General features: G+C 33.8%; 1 protein-coding gene across 2 annotated transcripts in view; it reads left to right on the plus strand.

Moving 5' to 3' along the window:
• Positions 1–16,404, plus strand: part of FBXL17 (F-box and leucine rich repeat protein 17) — a 274,061-nt gene that overhangs the window by 180,608 nt on the left and 77,049 nt on the right. The window contains exon 8 of one of the 2 annotated variants that reach the window (XM_032441230.1): positions 751–4,365. The exons of the other annotated variant lie outside the window; for it this stretch is intronic. Within the exon in view, the coding sequence (XP_032297121.1) occupies positions 751–818 (68 nt within the window). The 3' untranslated portion in view covers positions 819–4,365. Of the gene's footprint in view, positions 1–750; positions 4,366–16,404 lie in introns of those variants that run through there. 2 annotated transcript variants of the gene reach the window in all.

The raw sequence follows: 16,404 nt of genomic DNA on the forward strand, positions 1-16,404 counted from the left end.
CTTATTCCAATAAAAATAGGACACGTTTGACTTGCTAGAAAAGATCTGTGCTGAGAAATATGAAAGTCACCATAAATGTATATGCTGTGAAGTATTGCTTATTTGAACTGGCATTTGTTGTGTAGTCTGGGTATTGTGTCCTATTAATTGTCCTGGAAATCTGGAGAGCATTTCAGAGAGAATCAAAGAGGGTATGTGCATTTTAAAATGCTGTGAAAGCATTGATGAAGCAGGCAGTGATGAGTGAATTGATTGCATTTTGTAGGCCATGTATGTTAAATGAAGACAATGATTCCCTTAAAAATGTATTTATGATTAAGAAAAAGAGAGAAGCATTTTAGGAAGTATGCTTTCTGTTTGGTAGACCAGATAGAGAAACATGACTCGTACTCAATACAGGAAAACTCATTAGTACTTACGTATACTTGCAGAGTACTTTGTTGTGTTCTGTGGTGTTATTTCGTTTTTTTTGTTGTTGTTGTTGTTGGTTTTTCTTTCAAAAACACACTGTTCTCAATTAAGACATTTATTTTTGCAGTAAAATCATACTGTCAAATGTCAAACTCCCACTTACACTTCAACATTTTGGTAGGATTTACAAACTTTAAGCTGTGAGTAGTTGGATTGTTTCTCATTCACTCTTTTTCATTTTAACTTTTTACCCCATAGCTTTTATAAAGAATTACTATGTCAAAGTGATAAATTACCTTTCCAGTGGTCACAAACTCATTGTTTTATTTTTCCCTTCAGAATTTGCACTTTACTGGAGTTTGCATGGGTGCTCAAGGGTACAGTGCTGTGCAGAGTTCAGTATTTGAACATGAGGGAGAGTGGGCCAGAACTACCATTTGCTCTGATCTGCAGTTGTTTATACATCCATGAGCAGAATAGATCCTGTCAAAACTGAAAATGTAGATCTTGACTTTGGCCAAGGTGAATTTCTGAATCTGTGAATGGAAATAGTTGGCTGGACTTTCATGCAAGGGAATTCTCTCCACAGAACTGAAAAGGACAGTGCAGATATATCTTTTCACTGCTATGTCAGAGGTATCAAATATATTTTGTAAGTGAAACTGTCTCTGTGTACTGTAGATCTACTAGCTCTGTTTCCTGTCCCTACTGAATTTGGAGCCCATGTGGAAGTTATTCTAATGGAAAGAATAGAATCCACAACTTGAGAGTCAGTGTTCTCAGAATTATTTCACCATTCATTGGGTGCAGTTAGTGAGAGAAAAACAAGATTTCTCCCAGTGTGGGAAAACAAACACTGAGGACCTGAAGCAAAAAACTGAGGATAGTGAAACTCTTGCCTATGCAAAAATGAGGGGAGAGAACAAGTGTTCAGGTGTAGATGAAAGGTGGAAGGTGCATTTCACAGAATGAATTAGCGAAGAATATATGTGGCAACCCTACTCATACAACCTGAGCTTCTGGTGACTTCTGTGTATTAATACTTATCTGTCACTGATATATTGAATTCTGCAGACATTCAGTTATTACATTCAGTTACTGAGATTCTGAAAAAAAAAATGTAGTTGACAGTTGACAAGGTCTTACTTTTCACTTTAAAATTATACAATTTTAGTAAGGATCACTAGGCAATCCAGCAAAATATTTCTGATACTGTCTGATTTTTATTCAGTTATTAAGACCAATTGATTATCATTATACCCTTCGGCATGCCAGCCTGATGATTGTTCTCATCTGCTCATGATATCCAAAAATACAAAATAAACCATGTAGTGACATAGAATTTGTAATTTTTGCTTTGTCTGGAAGTTTAAATCCTGCCTTACATTAAATTATGAGAGACGGTGAAAATTTGTTTAACAAGCATCATTTACCATGCTGTAAGTTCGGTTCTTTTTGGACTTCATTTATCAAAGAAGCTGCCTCGCTTCCACAGAGGGAAAGTGGAGCCATTTTCTTCCTCTGAGCTCTTTCAGGCCCTTGTGTCCTCTTTGTATTTGTGGCAAGTAGATGAAATCTGCTAAAACGTGTATGCCTGACTTCTTGTGGGATCATTTAGTTGGGTCTCTGCTGGTCTTACGAAGACTTGCAGCTTCACAAGCTTAGTTTTTCAGGCTTCCACCAGGAGGTGGGTAAGTTGCATCCAGAGATTTGTGAGACAATGAGTGGGAGCATAGAGCCGTATGTGACTCTGTTCTTTTATTTGAAGTTCCTAATACCACCTAGTATAAGAATGCATTTATTTTGTTTGTGAAGATACATTAAGCATCACATTCTTGCTTTTGCTTTGTAAATTAGAGTCTTGACACCAGCTTTTAATTATTACTGTAGATATTTTCTCTGTGTTTTCAAAACATACCTGGGCTGGTGAGCTGGTTCCTTGATGAAGTACAGATGTGGAGTTTCAAAAAACTCTCATAGAAAGTGTTCAGCTGCTAATGCAAAAGCACTTACCACTTACTTATTGTGGCTGCTGTTTCTCAACTGGAGAAAGTAAAAAGTGATATTGCTAATGTCCAGTACAACTTAAATTCACTTGAGATATTAGGAAGTATTTGAGAAATAAAATAATTACAGAATAAATAATAAGAGCCATTTTTTAAAAAAGAAAGAAGTGTAAAGGTCGTCCTAGTCTTAATCTACAGGTACAAACATGCGATCCAATTCCATGTACTCTAGGAAAGACTATGACATGTGACCTTCATAATTACAATAATTTCATTTTCTTTAATTATTATTCTTTATACAGTAAAGCAGTAAGCAGAATAGCTAGATGTGTTTATATGCAATTAATATTAAAAAAATATAAAAGTACCAAAATGTGTTTTGAAATCTGATAGTTAAAATCCTCTGATTATCCAGTGATAATGTAGCAGTAGGTACCATTACTTTCTCTGGCAAGTTGCTACCCTGAAATATTGGGTATGTTACACAAAAAAAAACCAGAAGAGGGTTCAAAGAAGAACTGAAATATGAGTGGATGCTACAAGTTATTAACTGATAAATAAAAATAATAATAAATATATTATTCTATTTTGCACTACATGATAGCTTCTGATAACTACATAGCGTGATGATTTCTGCCCCGCATAATTTTTTAAAAAAATACATTTTTATTAGATTTTTGTTAGAATATAACATTCTAAGTTGTTGAATGAGAGTTTAAATTTTCTTTATATTCTATATATTGTTAAACACTAAATAATCAGTAGCATTTACATAGACTGACAGGAGAGGCTGAATTAGTATAATCTCCAAGATAAACACCTGTTTGCCCAAGAACAGAGACAGAGTGAAGTCAAAGCTGACATTAGTTCCTCGTATCATTTGGCTCTTTTGTTAAACAATCATGAATTAAGCATGGAGTGTCAGTGTTATCTTTGAATTTCCTGCCTTTTGTTGATTTGTGTCACAAACTTAACATTACTTAAACATAGGAGGTTTTGTATTTAAGCTTTCCCTAAGATCTAGTAAGAAAGCTAGGATTTCTCAGCTGTGGGAAGACTATGTGTCAAATGAATTAGGCTGATGTGAGGATGTATAACAGTGAGCCAGGGCAGCAAGCACACACAGAATTGTGTAACTGTCTTTTCAATTTTATGCCTTGATTCTGGGTTTTATTGATATCCTTAGTGTTGGGAATTTGTTTTAAGCAAATTATTACTTATGAAGTTGGCAGAGGGTGAGGATTGCTGTGCTCTCAGAAACACAAAAGTGAGATTTTGTATTCAAAGATAAAAAGAAGCTAGCATATGAAACTAGACTAGATGTTTTAAGGGTCTGGTCTTGCAATAATGCTAAGAACAACTGAAAAAGAACTTGCATTCTTAATGAAAAATAAAAGCCTCCAATGTTCAACCTTACAAAAGTAGTTGGACTAGTCATTTTTTGTCAGTGTATGCAGAAAATTGTTTCAAGCAAAATTTAAACCATAGGCTTCCAGTAAGGAGAAGATAAAAGAATCAACAGTGGCTTTTCAAAGTTAGGGTAGAAGTGCCTACAAATCAGTACCTGCTACATCTCTGTGGTGAGAGATCACTTAGAACTCTCAGAAAAAAATAAATATACAAACTGCCACTAATAGAAATATAATTGACACAGCTCAGGGAATATGTTTGCCTCATAACAATCCCCGTCCTAGAAGCTGCAGAAGATGACAATTTAGCTTTTCAGTTGTCTTGTATAACTTTCATTACCTAGCAGTTCTGAATTTTGCCTAATTTATTTGTAGCTATTACATAATTGCTCAGAGCTTTTTTGATGAAATGCTTGGCACTAGTACCTAGATATTTAGACTGTTTGCTTTCTAAGGTCATGAATATTTCTTTCTTGTGTTGCCCCTTTTTGACATTTACTGGCACATTTATTGTATTTGAGGACATAATTTTTTGAAGAGGCTTTTCTTTGAAGAAAAACAGAAGCTAAATAAAAAAAAAAGTTTCAGCAAGCTGTAATTGAATTATATCCTTTCTATTTTAAAATGTTATAGATGAAACAAAGCATTTAAAAATAGATGTCTGGAGGGATAAGTGTTTATACAATATCAAGTCCAACTATCACAAGATAGAATGCAGTTGGAAGTTGTGCTTTTTGTTGACTGTGTAGGCTTTCTGATTTTAAATAAAATATTTTAATTTTAAAGGATTGGATCTTCCTATATAGAACATGTGCATATATTCTTATCTTTATAATGTATAATTTGTAATTAGATATTAATGAGAGTCACTTGAGCTTTCTCTCCAATATTTAGTATTTGTCATGTAAAGATGCAGAATAAGCATACTGTGGATATTTCCTTGAAAAAGAGTGTTTCAACTCTGTTTCTCACTTGTATGATCGATTCTCAGTAATGCTTGTTCTCACTAAATCTGTACTTTTCCCGATCTTGATCTTTTTCTTTCTGAGTCTGATTCTGTTTTTAAAATAGTATTTGTTTTGAGTAGATTTACTTGGAAAGAAATACATTATTTCTGGGATAAACCCAGCACACGTGGATAAACACAGTGAAGCAGGTAGTAAATGCCTGAGTTAAAAAAATAAAAGTTCAGCTCCCTGCATTACCCCTTAAGCAATCTCTTCCTTAATTCAGATCCTTTAAAAAGTATAGCTTTCACTTCATCTTTCAGAATTGTTCTGAATTGCTGATATATTGAGTTCCCTGACTTTTTTCCCCTGATTTCTTTTTTTTTTTTCTCAGAACTGATTTCTTCTTCAGTTTTCCTATCTCTTGCATAGTTTCTTCTGTCTTGTAGTCTTTCAGTGACTCAAAGCATTCAAACTCTGTGCTTAAGGAGTGTGTTCATGCGTTTAGATAGATGTGCAGAAAATATTTTCATTAGCAGGTCCCTCCTTTTCATCTTTGTTCTTTTGTATAGTATGTATGCCTCTGTGTATGTGCATATCAACTATGTTTAATAGCTTATTATTTATTTATTTAGTATATGAAGGCGAAAGGATATAGATGTATTCATTTCCTTTTTTCCTAATTTTCTTCCTTTCCACAAAATCGTCTTCTTTCCACTTTTGGTTAAGTTACTTAAACATTCGTAAATCTGAACTCACTGAAGTAAATAACCAGGATCATTAATGGTTTGTGCCAGTTGTTGAGGTTCTTTTTTCCTTTTCTGTGTATAGGCTGCAACTTTAGACTGAGAATTGATGGAGGGAAGTTACAGAATCTGTTGCATGTATTAACATTATTTCCATCCTCAACAAAATCTTCAATATGCGTTAAAATTTTTTTGTTTTACTTAACATTCTTTCATAATTCTGAAGCTCCTGCTTCATAGTTTTATTGAAACTGAAGTTATTGTAAGGATCAGTGAAAGCTTATTCTGGCAATAGAATGTGGTTACACTGTGTTACTTAATTCAACAAAACAACCATACAGCGTATTACTGTCCCTTCCTCTTTTTAAGTCATTACAATTCATATTGCACAGCGTGCACAGTGAAGATTTGGCGTCTTTTCATGCATTTCAGAACCTCTGTATATTTCCTTCTAAGTATGAGAAAAAGTTACTGAATACACAGCTTTTATAAGGGCATTTTTCAACTTGTTTATTTTCAGTTTTGACATTCCTAGAGTTTTCTATATTGTTGTAAATTAAGCTGTAGGTTAGCCTAATTGTTCATATGCAAATATGTGTACGTACTCACAGTACATACTCACAAAACTTTCTGTGTATAAGGGATCTTGATAACACTGAAACAAAGAGTGTTATTACTGTGAGGAAGGAGAGAGGTACATTTGGAGCTTAAGACCTATCAGAGAATATTGGTAGTTCTGTTAAGAGTGTTCATGGGGAGAAGAGATAACATTACTCACCTTTCTGGTGTTTTCAATAGGAATCACTGTTAGTACCAACCCAAATAAGAACTTTGTCAGAAGTAATTGCTGAAGGAAAAAAAAAGAAGGAAAAGAAAGAAAAGAAAGAAAAGAAAATAAAAGAAAAAAGCCCTTGAAGAAATTTTCAGAAACCTATTAAATTCATAAGCATGAAAAAACTTTTTTTTTCTTTTTCTTTTTTATTGTGTAAGTTTTAGGAGTATTCACAATGTCATGAAAATTCCATGCAGTTTTCTTTAAAAGCAGATTTGAGACACCACTGTGCATCTTCATGACCCATACAGTGAGATAAATTACAGCAACAGCACGTTCCTCAAATAGCAGATAGCTGCAAATCCTTTGTCCTACAGTAGATAATAAAGGTTTTTCTCTTTATGAGATGAGACAAACTTCTCAACTGTTTCTTGTCATGCCAGATGATGAATTGTACCCCTTAACCTGTACCCTTAGAAATAATGTAGCATAATAGCCAGTTGGAGGAAGCTGAATGTAGATGCACTTTTGAATCATCAACATGCACAGAGCGGAAGCCTATGATTTGTGCACAGTTTGTTCCCAGGTGGTTGTTCTAAATGTGAAAAATGGAGAGGTGTTGTACTCTGGGTTTGATTTGTCATGTAGGGAGATGCATAAGTACTGCTGATTTCATTCAGTTATTTCTATGAGTAGCTGTAGCAGGGTTTTGGGGTGTATTTTGATTCTTTGTTTGACAAGCTTGGCAGTACTTTATCAACTGTAATATAAACTTTAATTTTGTACTTTTTTATCTCTGTTAAGAGGTTCCTCAGTTAGTCATTGGCAAAATACACCTTATTTGTGAGAATCAAGGCAGAAAATTTACTTCTGACATTAAAAAAATAGAAACAGCTACAACCTCTGTGTGTGTTTCCAGAAATACACTCTCAGACTCTTGTTTTATTCGTTTACTGTATTTACTGTGCTAGGAAACTGTATTATAATAGTAAGATTTCATTTAACCCAGGACTTAACTACTGTTCTATTATAATATTTGAGTTTCCTGTTTTACATGACCTTTAGAAAATAGTATAAAGCTTTATTCCTTCAGAGTGCATGTTATTCTTTTGCACTGGGAGAAGTGTTTTAATTGCATCTTCACTGAGCTGCTGCATGGCAAGAGCAGTTTGGAAATTATTAAATCTAACAAATTGTTTGCATCTAAGCACCAACTTGAAGGGCAAATAAATTTTTACTTTTAAACCATGTGGGTTTATCATATTATAATCACTGGGGTCCTTGTAATTATTTCTTGCGTCCACACACTGTTAAAGAAAGTGCTGTTGTTCTGTGTTTCTGTTTGGACTTTCATTTCACACGGTTTCTGTTAATTTCACACTGCAATGGATAGTAACACTCCAATAAAAACATTTGATTTTTTCAGTCTGTGGTAGATGGATTTGAGAAAAGCAGCTGTCAAAATGTATGTAATGAGAGTCCATTTCTTTCATGGTTAGCATATAATCTAATTTAAATGCTTAAAGTACTTAATATTTTCTAACAAAAGCTAATAATTACTCTCATTACTACACTGTTGTAGTCTAGCTTTATATTTATTCATCTAACTTTTGAACTGAAGTAAAATTTGCCACTAGACCACTTAATTGTTTTAGAAGCTATAACCAAAACCCATACATTAGCAATTTTAAAAATGTCTTCATACAAGCTGTAACCCTCAGTGAAGAATATCATTATTCTAAATCTAGAAACAGCACTTGCTTTTTTTTTTTTTTTTTAAGTAAGAGGAAATCAGAATTCAAAAATAAAATATTTTATCGAATATTTTTTACTTTTAGTCCCTTAAGATATATACAAAATTTCCTGGTATGTGTAATCACTCGAGTAATTATTACCACTGTATTTTAAATTTGCTGTGTTGCAGTTTCACTTTATTTCTTTTGAATTGTGGGAGCTGGTTTTATAATCCGCTTCTTAATGCTCTTTCAAATATATTTTAACAGATGATTGTGTTTTAAAATTACAGCACTACTCCAGTGTTGCCTAAGTGTTTTCTTCAAGCTGCCTTCATAACGTAGGTTTCATTACCAAGTGCTCAGATATGAGAACAGTTGTTTAAACTTCATAGCAAGTAATATACGAGTTACAGCATAATTGCTGAAGCTAACTTTCTAGAAATGTTATCTTCTGGTGGTAGGATTGCCCTTCTGTTAAGAAACTCCTCCTGGATGTTTGTTGAATACTCAGTAGTACTCAGATTGCTGAAGCAATGGATCATTCTCTGACCATTTAAAAGTGTATATCAATTAAATTAAGGAAATGCTAATCACACAGAATCACAGAATCACAGAATGACCCGGGTTGGAAGGGACCTCAAGGATCATGTAGTTTTAAACCCCCTGCCTAGCAGGGCCACCAAACATAAGCCTTTACTAGATCAGGTTGCCCAGGGCCCCATCCAACCTGGCCTTGAACACCTCCAAAGACAGAACATCCACAACCTCCCTGGGCAGCCTGTTCCAGGGCCTAACCACTCTCCTAGTGAAGAACTTCCCCCTAACATCCAACCTAAATCTTCCCTCTTTTAACTTAAAACCATTTCCCCATGTCCTGCTATTGTCAGCCCTTTCGAAGAGTTTACTCCTCTCCTGGGAGTAAGTTATATTTCAATTATTTTGAATGCTAAGATTTAAGAACATTTTCTATTCATTAATAATTCCTATAATTTAATTTCATTAATAGATACTTGGAAATGTATATGTTTTGTATTAGATGCCTGAAAGAAGTACTCATTGTGATATTGATGTACTTCCCTAAAATATAAATAAAATCAAATGCCTAGTATCACAGCAGTATTATAAATATTGATTTAAAATCTTATTTACTACAGCAAAAATAATAAAACTAAGCATCTTTTCTATGAACAGAGCATGAATCCAAATTATACATTATTTTAGGTAATGAAGTGAAATGAGTAGTACTTCAGCTCTGCATTCCTTTAATAATGGTGATTATGAGTTTATTTTTTCTATGAAAATGCAGATAGTTTCCCCCACCATAATGATACATATAGGAAATATATTTTGTGTCTTTCAAGTGTTTGATTTTTCACCACAGTATGACAGAAAGTGGAAACTACTGATGTAAGGAACATAATGAATTTTAGTCATAACTAATCTGAATGGCAAGTAACTTTTGTGCTTTCCAAAATTATTAAATAGGCAGCAAAATTTTGTTTTGATCTATTTATAGGATTATAATTGTTCTGAATGAAAACTTGGTCTCAAAGTAGCGTCTGATTTATGGATTTTATTTCTTCATTAATCAAGTGTGATTATTATTATTATTTTTTAATGTCAAGTGTATTTTTCTAAAAAGGCAAGAAAAATATGTGCAATCTCTGTCTCTACTTTTAGCTCTACATACTGAACTATATTACTTTAAGGTGTTTATTACAGAAGTATAATAGAATGTGTTCGTAAGTATATATCTACAGGTTAGCTAACATCAAGAAAAAGAAGTATGAGTAGGTGAAGGATATTCTTGAGTAATGTAAAATAAATAAAGAAAATATTTTCTTTCTGAAATGCACAGTTTGGATTCTTCTGTTCATTTTTTATTCATATTTTTAAAATGATAACTAGTACAACTGTTATGATACCAAGTTTAAACATTTTAATATATATATATATATATATATACATATATATATATATATTGGGAAAGCTTGAATATCAGTTGTTAGACATATTTATTCAGTATAGCAAATTTTAAATATTTTTAAGTAGTCTGAATACATCATTATTTATTATTTTTCTCCCATGTTAGTAGGTGGTGTTATTTATTTTTTATTTTTATTGGTTTTTAACTTTTTTTTTTACTTTTTTTTTTTTTTTTTTTTAATAGACATCAGGTGGTCCATTGCACAATTAAACTATCTTTTAGGAACTTGAGAGCTCAATAGTACTTTCAAACCTGGATGGTAAAACAGATATGAAACAAAGGAGAAATTTTAAATACTATCAACATTTAAAAATACTGAGACAGTCACTGAAGTTTTGAGTATTAATATGAGGATGTAATAACAGTATGTGTCTTTGCATCAGATATGGCAGCATGTACGTTCACTGATCAGTAATAGTAATAATCCTGTGTGAAATTTGTGCTTAGACATTATGTATCTCATTTTTATTTCTACCAGCTCAAATAGTAATGAGCATCAACTTGTCAACAGTACTAGAAATTCACATTCCCTTAACTGTGTTTTCATTAAGTAACTTATCTGTATTTTTCTATCTTGTTTTCAAGCACCTAATTTAATGCAGCTTCAGTGGGATTTTCATTGTTAAACACAAACTTTAGCCAAACTATGTAAGACATCATAGAAGTCTTGTCCATGAGTCATCCAGTTTGGCTTTGCACTCAGGATGAGGCTGTCACCAGATCAGGTCCACTGTGGATGTGCTTGGAATTTTTTTTTAAAACCTCTTGTTTTTCAAGTGCCTCCAGGTTGGCTGTATGGAGAAGCCTGGAACTACTAACAGGGAGCATGGGATCCTGCAGGTATTCGGATGGCCAAGGAAAAAGATTATGCTAAGTTAGAAAGCTATTTGGATCCAAGTTTTTAGGAAAAAGTTAGTACAAAAATATATATAAACTGAACTCCCTTTCTTTGATTTGTGCATTTTACTTAAGTCACTTTTATCAGTAAGAGTGGCGGTTCCTGGTATGTTTTGTTTGTTTGTTTGTTTGATTGATTGTTTGTTTTTTGTTTTGTTTTGGTTTGGTTTTGCATTTGGAGGCATAATCAAAAAGAAAAGTACAAGGCCTTGTACCGGAATAACTTTACAGACGACGTTGTTCCTCCCAGGTATAAATTTTGAAGGTGTCTATACTTTTTGCTTGCCTGGGCTGCATTGAGTGAAGAGGAATTGTCTTGGACCATGTATAAAATATATAATGCAGCAAAAGTAAGTAAGGTCCAAAGCATAAAAATGAGGGCAGTTTGGGTATGTACAGTATACATTGAGCTGTCTTGATAGAGTGTTTTTTTTGTATACGATGGAAAAAGGAGAAAAACCAGATCAGAAGGATGCATCAGCTTTTTATTTTTCCTTGACTTGGTTCAACAGTTTTTATATGAACATAACTTGTTTTCTTTATCATACTCTGTTCTTGTCAGATAATTAAAGGGGAATTAAGAAACCATTCTGAACAAACACCATTACTGGGGAGAGTAGTGGGGGGAGGAGAAGAAGGAAGAAATGCAGTTTGTCCTTTAATCAATAAATATACAAGTACACCTTGAAACTAATAGAGACTGTAAACTAAAAGATACATAATTCACATAGGTCTCTACTCCCCTTGAAATCCATATTTTCTTATGAGCTTATGATTTATGGCCGGTTAGGATTTGCACAGGTTTTGCAGAAGAGGCTAAAAGAAACCCTGATTCTGTAGCTTCACAAAGTCTTTCAGTGATCTCATGTGAAGTAGATTGCTAACTTTTATGCATTTTGTAATAACTGCATATGCGTGTACAAACATTTACACAGAAACAAATATCTTGAATTAATGCTCATAGTACTTGTTTCTTAACGTAATCACAAATGAAAAATATGCCTTTGTTTCATGTCTGCAAGGAAAAAGGAGGAAGAGTAAATATCAGTTTTAAATAAATTTTCAATGTGTGTGACTTATTTATAGTGCACTTGGACATCTTATAAATAAAGCACATTATTGGTGAATTTCCTCACATGCATTCTTGATATGTCTTTAATCAAAATAAAAAGGCAAACTATGTATTGTTTCTGATAAAATAAAATAGAATGTAATTACTCTCTGCTAATGCATAATACCACTTAATTTGATTTTAGGAGTAGGGAGGACTCTAATGGAAGGGAAATGGACTGCATAAATTAGGTGCACCCTCTTATATTTACCTCTATTCATCCAATTGTAAACATTGCTTCTGGTGCCAAAGAAGTAACAATGCTGAATTGTAAACAATTTTGAGAAACAAATCAGAAATATGAAGGCACAAAACATCTTTCAAATGTATGAAGTGCCTGAATCTCATTGAGTGCCTAACTGCATTGTGGTATATTAAAATGGAAAAAGCAGAAAAGAAAAGGAGAAAGGGAACGGAAGCAAAGGGAAGGGAAGAAAAAAGAAAAAGGGGGGGGGGGGGGAAAAAAAAAAGGAAAAAGGAAAAAAAGGGAATTTGGAAAGCTGTGGAACTAATTATACAACCCATCACATGAGTGAACGGTTCGTAAGTTCGTGGAGTTTTAATTAAATGGGTTATCTGGGAAGATTCGTTGTTTTGGATAGCATGCAGAATCTCTGTTTGTTGTTGTTGTGTTTTTTTTTTTAAGTAGAATAGGTACACCTAACCACACATCTGTGCTCTGATTCTTTTGTAAGATTTTCATGATTCTCTACTCATCATATTTGCAGCTTTGTTTATTGTCTCTCACCTGATTACAAAAGATTCCAGTAGTAGAGATTTTGAAGTTCCTTGCAGTTTGCAGATAAAAAGTCCATAATCTTGATTCAAGATTCAACAAAGAAGCATTTGTGTAGTTTCTATGGGAAGTGGCTTAGAAATGCACACAGAAAGTTAAGCTTATTACTGTACTTGATAATGGAGCCACTGACAGGTCTTTTGTTGAACAAAAGTTGTTGGTGCACATCAGGTATGTGAAAGATGGAAAACCTTGTTGTTGTTTTTTTTTTTGCTGACACAGACTTTAAATCTTGAACGTCTGATGATATGACACAGGGAATAAAAGCAGCGTTAGATGTGTTGGAGTAAAAGCAAAAGAACTCAAAACAAAACCATTCAGTCACAGTAAATAATGTGTAGCCAAAATTTGGAGGAAAAAAACACATGTATTTGTTCTTGAACAACGTAGTTGTTGTTGAACCCAAAAAAGATTCTGTCTGTCTTTCAAAGATTTTACTGATAATGTAAAACATTTTCAAATTCTGCTACATTGTTTTACATGAGATCATGGTAACTTTCAACTCTGTTGGTGGGGTTGGTGCATGCTGGCTGTGTTCTGGAGATGCCAACCTGAGGTATGACAGATGAGGGTGATGGAGAACCAGAACACATTGCCCAGGTCAGTTGCAGAGTCTCCTTCTATATTCAGCACCCACCTGGACATGCACCTGTGTGACCTACTGTAGGGAACCTGCTATAGCAGGGAGATTGGACTCGGTGATCTCTAGAGATTCCTTCCAACTCCTGCTGTTCTGTGATTCAGTGATTCCAGACTTGAAAGGGAAGTTGGAATCAAATTAACTTTCTCCTTTTTAACTTTTGGTTATGATATTTCTGAATTTCAGTTACATTGTTTGCAGAATGTGATTGTAGTTGCCATCTTACATAGATGTGCTTTCGTTTATCTTTCCTAAATTTTTTTATAAAGACAGCATAGGTAATTTCAACCTCCTTCAAAGTTAAGAGCCAAACCAGATTTTTTGTGGAGGGTCTGCCAAGATAACAAGTTTGCTCAGATGCTGACAAGCAGTACTGATGTTCCTTGATAATACCAGAGAAGAAGAGGTGTGCAAAAGTTTGATAGCAGTTTGATTAGCTTACATGAAGTTATAGCAAGCACATTCATCTAGAGGAAGGTGGGCTGTGTCATGGAGAGCTCTGAGATGATACCCTTGAGAAAACTGATAAGGGAACTAGAGATGCTGAGGCTGGAAAGTAGTTATGCTTTAAAGTGTAGATAATTTGAACTCAGAAGTAGGAGGAACTGCAAGCAAGTATGGAGTGGGAATGGTAGGCAGAGGTTAATAAGCTGTGGTAGCTTATTGGTGTTAGACTTATTTATTTATTTATTTATTTACTAAGTTCTTTTATATTCTTAGCAACAATTTGCTTTCATAAATGTTTCAACTACTTGTCCATTGTAGGCCTAGTCAGTATTCTAATAGCTAACTTTCAGTGGCTGCATGTGAAGGATCTCTGCTGTCTTTGAAAATTTAAACTAGAAGCTATTACCAATGGCTAGATCTGTTTTTTGTTTACAGTGATATTACAATCATCAGCTTTACCATGGATTTTTGTATGGCATATAATAAGCATTCCCGTCTCCACTCTTTTTTTTCTTCTCTTTTCTCTTTTTAATTCCAAATTTCTTTCCTCAATTTGCCACTGTTACCTGCAGAATTTTTTCTAAGCTTTTGTAAATTCTAATCATTTGTTCATATGATGTGCCTTATTCCCTCAGTTTCAATTTAATTATTGAAACAGATGAATACTCTGTTCAAAAATAGATCTTTAAAAATGTATATATATATATTCCTTTTAGGTTTCATGCGGTCATCAGAATATGTCATTGATTGTGCTTTTTCTTCTGTTTGCAAACAGAAATAAAATAAGAGGTGCTGAACCCTGTTTAAAATAATACACATGGATTTCTGAATTGAAAATAATGAATACAATTAAAATCAGATCTTTACCAGATTCTTGAACATACAGCGTTCGAACAGATTTTGTAAACAACATTGTCAGCTAGCATTTGAAAACTGTCTTAAAATCTTATTGTGAGTATCACAGTTAGTAGCTCTAAAGCTATCACTTTAAAAGGGGAATTAGCTAACAATGGTTTTACAACACTTCTGTCTATCCAAAGAGCATCTCAACATCAAGAAAGCAATGTCAAAGAATAGTGGAATCATATACTGTCTTGGGTTGGAAGGGAACTTGGGCAGGGTTTCTTCCCACTAGATCAATATTGATTGATAAAATATTTGTTACCCTGTCTAGAATCTTTGGCACCAATTTCTTGTTCATATTGGAGAAACGACAGGCTAAAATTACATAAAACCGAGTAGGTTGGAAAAGCAACTACATTTGTGGTAGGGATACATAATACACTTTGAGCTGTTTTATGTTATTAGGAAAGTATTGATTGCTCTTACAAAGCAGCGTGACATTTTAAAGCAAAAATGAAGATTTACAATAAAACATACAAAATTAATTTTGTGTGAAAGCTCACAAACTGTACTGATACTCTAAATATTGCAATAGAGAAATAAAAAGCACCTTTCCAGCTTGATTGATAAACAAAGGAAAAAATAGGATAGGAGGATGTAACATATTAGGAAAATCTCTATAGAATATAACCTGGTAAATAACTGGCTGGTTATCAAGTTCCAGGAGACATCTGTTTTCTTTAGTAGGCAAAGGTAGTCTTCAAACAACCTTGTAACAAACAGGGAAAATTAAGCTCAATATTTATGTCTCCTTTAGATTCAGTATTGAGCCTGACCACTTTGGTTAGAAAAATGGACATAGCCTAAGTAAGAAACTTTGCAAACGCATTAGTCAAGGTGAAGCCATCAAGATATGATAGGAAAATACAGTCTGTAGAAAGAGGGATTTATTTTCTTTGCTTTGTAGAAATTGGCTTCCTGAAGTTTTGCGTTTGGATATCATAGATGACTACAATTATTTGGAACCTATCAAATCCTTCTCAGCAAGCAAAATAAATAAGCATTTGAACACATGATACTAAGAAGCAGGCAGTTTTCATAGCAAGAGAGAGACTGTATTTTACATCTAAAAATACTACGTTTGTTTTCCTAGATGTCAGCCACGCTATATAGGCACAATAACAATCATCCATCCTGCATGAATGCTTCTCAATTGTCTTGAAAGCCAATGTCAGTTATTTAATGCAAAAATCTGCATTAATTATCAGTCTTTATGTAATTCTTTGTTATTCTGCAGAACAGCTACAAAATTAATGATGAAATATTCTACTGTGGCTTTTACACTTGAAAGAAAATGTTGCAGTAAGTGATAGGATGGGAAGAAACCTGACAAATTTTATTTTTCAGGTTTTTACATCTATTTGTCTTCTGCACGCATCTGAAGTCCCTGTGCCTTGACATAAAAATCTAGACCTACCTGCCATGATTTCATGTTTCTGTGACAAGTAGAACATTTTGCTCTGCTGCTTCCCTTCATGCTATGAATATCTGTTAGTCAGGTTTTCCTTTCCTCCTCTCTGTTGCTGCATGCTTGAGTTCCACTCATTCTGTCTTCATGTGGGTGATGTCATCTCCTAGATTTCTCTTTTACTCTCT

The sequence above is a fragment of the Coturnix japonica genome, chromosome Z, assembly GCF_001577835.2.
Source record: "Coturnix japonica isolate 7356 chromosome Z, Coturnix japonica 2.1, whole genome shotgun sequence".
NCBI classification, from domain to species: Eukaryota; Metazoa; Chordata; class Aves; order Galliformes; family Phasianidae; genus Coturnix; species Coturnix japonica.